Raw genomic sequence first — 10,000 nt, forward strand, 5'->3', positions numbered from 1 at the left:
AGAAATAGCAATAAAGATATTATTGGTTATAATAATAACAATGATAATTATATTAATGATCATGATAATGATGATAACAATGATAGTGATCATGATAATGATAACAATAGTGACAATGATGATAATAACCATAATCATAGTTATAATAGTGATAATGTTGATATTAATAATGATAACATTCATAACGATAATATTCATAATTAAAATAATTATACTGATAATAATTCTAACAGCAATAACAATGAAGATAATAATGCTTACGATAATAACGAAAACACTATTTGCAATAAAAAACAAGAACGACAACAACAGTTCATCTCACCCCCCACCCCCCCACCCCCATCATCTCCCCCCAGGTCGACGAAATGGAAGGCTTGCGAAGGGATGTCCACAACCTCAATACCGCCGTGAGTGACCTGAGCGAGATGAAAGCCATGCTGGGCGACCTATCTGACCTGAAATCCGCTATGAATGACCTGGGGGAACTGAAAGCCCAGGTCGCGGAGGTCCTGAACCACGTGCATCCACAGACTAAGAAATCCAGGTCGATTTTCAGGATATTTTGAACTTCCTGATGTCTTGGTTTGAGGTTTTTCTTTTGTTTTGATTTTTTTTTTTTATAGAGAGAGCGAGGTTATATTGTTTTGTTTCTTTTTTTTTAAGTTGTAATTGTTGTTTTTTTATTTTGTGTGTGTATTTTTATACCAATGCGTTTGTAGTGAAAGTTGATTATTGTCATTTTTGTGAATGGCTTTTGGTGATTTGAATTCATGGATTCGCAAATTAGATTTGAATTGGTTGATCTCAGTAGAATGGGAAACAATCATCGGATGCTAATCCTATTGCTGTTAATAATATCAATATATTTACTTCAATCATTAAGAAATCTTGCTTTTTACCCTTCTGTACTTTCCATTAATCATATATATATATATATATATATATATTATATATATAGATAAATTATATATATATATATCTTACTATATATATTATATACATTATATATATATATATATGTATATATATATATATACTTATATATATACTAAATAAACCTGGCCTATGATGCTTCCTATGGAGGTTTGGAATTATAGGTGAAGTTATCTTGCAATTATAGCAATAATAACAATGGTCATGATTAATGCAAAATGAGAATAATGACGAACTGGTTTAACTAAAAACATAATTATACGTTTGCAAGATGAATGAGATCTTCATTACATTAAGTCTGTTCCTTGAAGACATGTATCTCATACTGTACATACAAAATCTATGATTTTAGATATGATTACCATAGTTATCCCTAAAAAAAAGATAGAAAACGAAAATGAGAACGACAGATTTTAGGAAAAACTAAAATATACTTAAATTTTTCCTTTCTCCAAAAGATTTTTAACTGGGGGTCCATGATGACTTTCTGTCTGTCCATAAGACGTACTATACATTTAGCAATACATATGGAAATATGTGAATATACTTCTAAAACTATCGAAATATATTATATTCTGCAAAATGAAAATAGCAGTTATGACAACAACAGCAACAATAACAAGAAAAAGGAGAAACGAGAATGATATTAAAACCAATGATAAGGATGATAATAGTAATGACAATAATACCAATAATAATGAATCTGATAATACTAATATCGCTTGTGTTGATGATAATAATGATGGTAACTCTCTTAGTAATAAGAGTAATATAATAATGGCAATAATGATAATGATGAAATTAGTAATTATAATGAAAATGTTCTTAATGATTATGATAGTAAGGATAATAATGATATTTGTATAATAATTATGATAACAAAAACAATAGTAGTAATGGTAATAACAACAATAATAATGATAATAATAACAATAATAATAATGATGATAATGATAATGATAATGATGATAATAATGATGATAACAACAACAACAACAACAACAATAATAATAACAATAATAGTAATAGTAATAATAACAATGATGATAATTATGATAATGATAATTTCTATGATAAAATTCATAATAACAGTAAGAATGATAATGGTAACAATTATGAAAATAGTGATGATACTGATAATTGTGATAATGGTAATGATTATGAAAATAATAATGATATTGATAATGAACTACAATGATAGTAAAAACAATATCAACAATAAATATTTTAGAATGCAATGCTATCACTCATTATCAATAGTGCTGAAATTACTATTCTTAATATTGACTGTTATCAATATCACAATTTTATGATAAGTTTTATATCGACCGTTCTGCAATATATCACTGTTGTAGGACTTTCCTTCATTTTCCTTCATTTTCCTCCTTCGGTGATTAAAGTATTTCCGTTTAGAATAAATATATCGATAATGAAAATGTATTCGCAAACTCATACATATCTAATGATGATGATAATAATACCAAAAACAATAATGATAATAATAATGATATTGATAATAGTATTGATAATAATGTGTAATGATGATGATAATAGTAATAATGAAAATAATGATTATGGTAATAATGATAATGATAATGAAGTTAGTTACAATGATGATAATGATAATTATAATAATAGTAGGATGAGGTTACCGTCCACGGATAGTGTGTGCGTGCGCGTGCATATATATATGGATATATATATATCTAAGATATATATATATATATATATATATATATATATATATATACATATATATAATATACATACACTATATATACATATTATATATATACTATATATATATATATATATATATATATAATTATATAGAATATATATATATATATATATATATATATATATATATATACATATACATATATATATGAATGTATATGTAATGGTAATGGTTCTTCTTATGATGATTATAATAACAACGATAAGATTGATGATGATGATGATAGTGTAGTTATAATGATATAAAAAAACGATAATGATAAAAAACAATGATAATAATGCGACCGCAGCGTCACTCCACTTCCAACATAAACCCATCCATTTACAAGAAAGAATTTCAGTTGATTATCAAACCACGATAAACCACAACATCATAATTCAAAAGGCGATTAATCAGAGAAGATCCAAGCAGTCAATGTTACATAAGTAGAATGTCGGCTGATAACAGACAGTTGCCCATTCACACTGCGCGATAACCTGTGCTCCTACGTATGGTGAGAGATCGTCTTGTTATTAAGGCCCTTTTGATGTGTGTTAATTGTGTTTTGTGGTTTGGTAGGTGAGGATGGTAGCTGCTGCCTCGTCATGTTTTTTTTGTTTTTTTTTTTCTTTCTGATGTTGGGAGGTGTGTGTGTGTGGGGGGGGGGGTTGTGTGTGTGTGTTGGGGGGTGGGGGTGTTTGTGTGTGTGTGTGTGTGTGTGTGTGTGTGTGTGTGTGTGTGTGTGTGTGTGTGAGGCATGATGACATAAATGTTACGTAGTATTGATAAAAGCAGTATGATAATCATGATTCTGAAATTGATAATAATATTGATATTAACAAAGACATCATAACGATAACAATGTTGGTATCATTGACTTTTATCATAATAACGAATTCAGTAACAATACCAAAAACAATAAAAACTAACACCAACACGCAACAAATAAAAGCAATGACACGACACAAAATAAAAACAACAACACCCTTCATCCACCACAGACAATGAATAAAGAACAAAAAAAAAAAAAAAAAAAAGTCAGGAAAAAAAATATGATAGTCACCCCTACCACATCATCCCGGCTCGCCTCGCCCCCCTAAAATTCCATATTACGATAACTCCGCTTAAATGTCTCATCCCGCGATTCGATCTAACTCCGCATCGCAATCCTATTATAACCTCATGATTAATAATCTTCAATACCCGTTTAGGTCTCCCGATCTGGCAGTAAGTGGCGCAGGCTATTGATATTATCGCTATGACGTTTAATAAACCAATCTGGGATCTTTATTAGGTGCTAAACATCGCCGTTTTCTTTATGGCTTCGCGTTTTCTATGATGGTGAAGGCTCCGGCGCTGATGGCTTTTAAATGATCTTTTTTTTACTGCCTCTTGTTTAGTTTTTTTGTTTTTTTTCTCTCTCTCTCTCCATCTCTCTCTCTCTCTCTCCATCTCTCTCTCTCTCTCTCTCTCTCTCTCTCTCTCTCTCTCTCTCTCTCTCTCTCTCTCTCTCTCTCTCTCTCTCTCTCTCTTTCCTTCTCTCTATCTTTTCGACTCTCTTATAATGATGATAATAACAAAGATGATGATATTGATAATGGTAATAAATTAAATGATAGATATAATGATAATAGTAACAATGATAATGATAACAATGACAGTAATGACAACAATAATACTTATACTAATAATACTAACGTTAACAATATCAATAGTAATAATGAGGACAATAACAATGATAATGGTAGTAATGACATTGATAATGATAATGATAACAGTTGTAGCAATAATGATGATAACAATATTGATACCGATGATGATAACAATAACAGTAACAATGATTATAGGAATGATAATAATAGTAATAAGGATGAAAATAATGCTAATGAAAGTGATAAATAATAACGATAACAGTTATACACAAAACTACCACCACTATTAGTGATGCAAAATAGAAATAAGTATAAAAAAAGGAAATAGCAATGAAAGGCCATAGGAGTTCGAGAGATGAAAGACCGGTTGCAATATTGGCGTATTGCATCCCTTAGATATCATGGTGCAGTTGATTTCGAAATATGATTTGAAATTGCAAGCGACTGAACCCGAGTTTGAAACCGACTCGAGAGAGAGAGAGAGAGAAAAAAAAAAAAAAAAAAAAAAGCGAAACAGGGGTTGCATCGCAATTGCTCGTTTTTGGGCGTTTCGTAAGGTTTGTGGGGGGGGGGGAGGGGGGAGGTGAAGGGAGAGAGGGACGGGGTGGGGGGGGGGGGATGATGTGATGATGTAATTGAGTCAAGAGGTGTTAGACTCATTCACTACGGTGGTTTAGATATGATGTGAGGACAGAGTATGCGGGACATATAACATAACTATGAGGTTTTAGACTCATTCTCTCCGGGGGGTCAGATATGAGTATATGTTGTGCAAGTAGGATGATGAAGATGATCATGAGGTGGCAAACGGGCCAATTATGAGATGTCAAACTCACTTTCATTGGCGGTTCGGATATGATGTGAGTACACAATATACGGGCCTCATGACATAACTATGAGCATATCTCGATCGCCTCCTGGGAGAGAAATTCGGGAAATGAACATTTGATAAATTCTCGTTCTCACAAAAAAAAAAAAAAAAAGTAATAATAATAATAATAATGATAATAATAATAATAACAATAATAATAATAATAACAATAATGATAATAATGATAATAATAATAATGATAATAATAATAATAATAATAATAATGATAATAGTAAGAATAATAATGATGATGATGATAATAATAATGATAATAATAATGATAATAATAATAATAATAATAATAATAGTAATAATGATAATAATAATAATTGTAATAATAACAATAATGACAATAATAATGATAATAATAATAATGGTAATAATGATAATGATAATGATAATGATAATAAGGATAATGATTATATATATATATATTTTTTTTTAATTAAACAAATAAACAAAGTCAGATATCTACGTCCCTATATTCTCGACCCAGTGCGCAGAAAGGATAAAGTAACTATGAATAGAAGCCAATCGCTCCGTAGGCCAGTAACAAAGAAATAATAAAGATGATTTTAGTTTATTCACGATATAGAATGAAGCTCTTGAAAAAGACAGTGTAGTTAAAAAGTTTAGATCGCCGCAAATAACGCTATTTATAAGAGATTAAAAGACCTTTTTATAAATTGTATAAACAAATGAGGAATGTTTAGCGTGAAAGTCAGAAAGATCCTTTGATTCAGCTAGAAAATTATACGATATAAATCATACTATCAAAGACCAAAGAGCATTTAAATCATATAAAACTTTTGGAGTCAATTGTGGTATTTTTGTGTTTGTCAATGAGTGCTATATACTTAAGGCCTATAGTAAGAAATAGAGGTACTATCATAGTATGAGTAATGAAAAAGTGTTAGAAAATGTGTGTATATATAAGAAACTTTAGGGTAATCCATATGTACATGATAGTAGTGGTATAAATGAGACTGAATAATTTCACAACACAAGAGATGTAATTTACGCGTTTTGGGTTATCCCGTCTTCAGAACTATGTAGTTCTGAAGACGGCATAACCCGAAACGCGTCAATTACATCTCTTGTGTTGTGAAATTATTCAGTCTCATTTATACCACTTTTATCCATTTCTCACAATGAACTCAGTTCGCACATGATAGTATTTACGTATTATCATCAATCTTAGTACAACTGTATTGATATTGTTACTTGAAATATTCACATATTTCTGCGTAATGTATATTTCTCTCACGTGATATTCGTACATTTTTCTTTCATGAAAATCGGAAATTTATAGATTATCTCAATCAAATTGGTGGCTTTATTTTGCACGTCAAACAGATTTGCTGTAGTTTCCTTGCCAAACATCTCTTATTTTGTTCATTTGTTTTTGAATCGAAATTTCGAACATACAATGCTATAGATCCTTTAGGAAACACGATATCTATATGTTTATATATATATTTTTTTTTCTTCTTCTTCTTCTTCTTCTTTTCTTTTCTTTTCTCTGCTTTCTTTTTTCTTTTTTTCTTTCTTTTTTTCTTTTATTTTCTCTGCTTTTTTTTTTTTCTGTTTTTTTTTTTCATTTCTCTGCTTTCTTTTTTTTTCTTTCTTTCTTTTTTCTTTTTTTTCTCTTTCTTTTTTCTTTTTTCTTTTTTTCTTCTTCTTTTTCTCCTTTTTCAATCCATTTCCAGATTCAAATTATTTTATTGGCCATATTTTTTTCTTTCTTTCTTTCTTTCTTCTTCCTCTTTTTCTTCCTCTTTTTCAAGCCATTTCTAGATTCAAACTATATTATTAACCATATTGGACAGGACTGTATTTCTTTTAATTATCTGTCTAAGACTATTAATGATTATGAATCTCCTTGTAAGTGTCTGAATATATTTGCTTTGAGGATTGTAAAAAAAGTACCAGTCTAAGAATATAATTTACACTGGAATTGAATACATTCGATTTACATTCAAACAAGTTTTAACAACGAAAAGGGGAAGGGATGAGGAGAGGAGAAAAGGGGGAAGGGGAAGGTAGATAGAAGGGAGAAGTGAGGGGAAAGAAGCTGAGTGAAGAAGAGAGGAAAGAGAGAGAAAGAGATAGAACAAAAAATAAGCTAGAATTGCGAAGTCGAGAGGAAAGAGAAGGGAGAAGAGAATCCGAGGAAAGGGGAGAGGATAGAGGGGAACTAGGGAGGACGCAGTAAGGGGGGGGGGTAAGTGAGGGGAAAGAGGGGGGGGGGGGGGCTGAGAGGGTTCTGCCACCCTCTCGACGATTAGATCAGTTTTCATTATATTGACACGTTCATTGGCTTATTTACGTCGCTATTAGGCCTGACTCTTGAGGGGTGAGAGAGAGAAGGAGAGAGAGGGAGGGAGAGAGAGAGGGAGAGATACAGAGAGAGAGGGAGAGAGAAAAAGAGGAAAATATATATAGAGAGAAGGGGGGAAGGGAAAGAGAGAAAGGAAAATATATAGAAAGAGAAGGGGAGAAAGAGATAGAGAGGGAGGGAGAGAGAGAGAGAGAGAGAGAGAGAGAGAGAGAGAGAGAGAGAGAGAGAGAAAGAGAGATGAAGAGAGAGAGAGAAGAAGAAGAAGAAGAAAAGAAGAAGAAAAAGAAGAAGTAAAAGAAGACGATGATGAAGAAGCAGAAGAAGACGAAGAAAAAAAACAAGAACAAGAAGAGAGGGAGAAGTAAAGATAAAGATGGGGATTATGTTACCAGCGAGAGAGATAGCCCCACTAAATGAGGGTGGGAGGAGGGGGATGGGGTGGGGGGAGGTAATAGAGGGGGTGTTAAAATGGCAGGGGGGGGGGAAGGAGGAGGATTATTGTGGTAGTGTGATAGGATTGTGGTAGAGAGATGACACGGGTGATGCAGCGATCTCGATTAAAGTAATTTGATGATAAGATTAATCTTACTTATCAAGAGTGATGGCACTTGTTAATACCAATGATGGTGATGATGGTAATATTGAGAAGAAGAATGATAGTAATGATGATTAAAATGATTGTAATGAAGGTGATCATGATAGCAGAATGATAATGATTATGATGATAACAATGATGGAAGTGATGGCAATAATAGTAATAATAATGATAAAATAATATTAACATCAGTAAAGATAATAATGATAACAACAACAACAATAATAATATTAAATATTATGATAATTACAATAATAATGATTAAAATGATGATATCAATAACAAGGATAATAATGTTGATGATTATGATAATCATATAGATAATAATGATGAAAATTATTATAATAATAATAATAACAAAATTTATTCTAATAATGATAATAATTATTATGATAATGATAATAAAGACGATTATGATAGTGATACTACTACTACTACTACTACTATTACTAACAATAACTAAGATTATGATAATGACAATAATTACAAGAAAACAATGATGATAATTATAATAAAAGTAATAATAAAGCTTGTAATAATAATAATGATAATCTTAACAATTATCTCCCATCAACTACCTCTCTCTCTCTCCCTCTCCCTCTCTCTATTCACCCCTCTCTCTCCCCTTCCCCTCCCCTTCCCCTCCCCTTCCCCTCCCTCTCCCTCTCCTCCTCCTTTCCAAGAGATAAGTATCAACTGAGCGACATTCACAGTTACCGCTTGAGGTGATGCGCCAGCCCTCAAAGCTTAACATTTGTGAATCCGTTTGAGAGAAGTGATTAAGATTGGGCGGGGGGGGAAGAGGGAGGAGTGAAGGGAGGTGGAAGGGAGGGAGGGAGGGAGGGAGGAGGGAAGGGAGGGAGAGAGGGAGGGAGGAGGGAAAGGAGGTGGAAGGGAGGGAGGGAGGGAGGGAGGTGGAAGGGAGGTGGAAGGGAGGGAGGGAGGAGGGAAGGGAGGTGGAAGGGAGGGAGGGTGTGCGTAGGGGGGAGAGGGGAAGGGAAAGATATGGTTAGGGGAAGGAGAGAGAGAAAATAATGAGGGAAAGAGAAAGAAACAGAGACAGAGAGAAAGCAAATGCCAGAGAGAGAGAAAGAGACAGAGAGAAAGCCAGAGAGAAAGAGCAAAAGCCAAAACCAAAACAAGAGAAAGAGAGAGAGAGGGGGGGGGGAGGGGGAAGTAGGGATTGGTAGGCTCAAGGCTAACCGTGATTGGTGCTTAAACTCCAATCACTCGTTGAGGAATGAGAGGCAGTTAACGCCTGATTAACGACTTAGAGAGAATTGTCTTAAAGTGGCTTGGCCCAAGAGAGGGAGAACGATCGATTATGGCCCGGGAGAAAGATGGCCGCTTAGAGTCTAATTGACTTTGGCTTCGGTTTCGTCTTGTGTGTGTTATTATTGCTGGTATCATCATTAGCGTCATTATCATTGTTGTTGTTGTTGTCATTTTTGATACTGTAATTGTTATCGTTATTATTAGTGTTATTATTATTTGTTGTTTTTGTATTATTATTATTTTTGTTGATATTACCATTATCTATTATTATCATAATTATTATAACATTATTATTATTATCATTGTAAAAGTTGCTTTTGTTGTTCAATATTGTTAATATTGTTATTATCATCATTATCATTATTACTATCATTATCATAATGATTATTATCGTAATCATTATTATGAATACTATCATTGTTACACTATCATTATCATCATTATTACTACTATCATTATCATTATTATCATTGTTATCATTATCATTATAATTATCAACATTGTTATTATTATCCTTACTATCATTACCATGATAATTATAATCATGACTATCATCATCATTATCATTATCACTATTATCACCATAATCATCATCATCATTATTAGTATCCAC

General features: G+C 32.2%; 1 protein-coding gene across 1 annotated transcript in view; it reads left to right on the forward strand.

Annotated features, from left to right (window-relative positions):
* The window catches only part of LOC122256750 (transient receptor potential cation channel subfamily A member 1 homolog), a 26,808-nt gene extending 25,922 nt beyond the window's left edge, over window positions 1–886 (forward strand). Inside the window, exon 26 of the mRNA XM_086533558.1 lies at window positions 357–886. Within this exon, the coding sequence (XP_086389684.1) occupies window positions 357–566 (210 nt within the window). The 3' untranslated portion in view covers window positions 567–886. The remainder of the gene's footprint in view (window positions 1–356) is intronic.
* The last annotated feature ends 9,114 nt before the right edge of the window (window positions 887–10,000 follow it).

This window comes from Penaeus japonicus, unplaced genomic scaffold (genome assembly GCF_977035675.1).
Source record: "Penaeus japonicus unplaced genomic scaffold, GWHDUDI00000001_assembly GWHDUDI00000039, whole genome shotgun sequence".
In the NCBI taxonomy this organism is placed as follows: domain Eukaryota; kingdom Metazoa; phylum Arthropoda; class Malacostraca; order Decapoda; family Penaeidae; genus Penaeus; species Penaeus japonicus.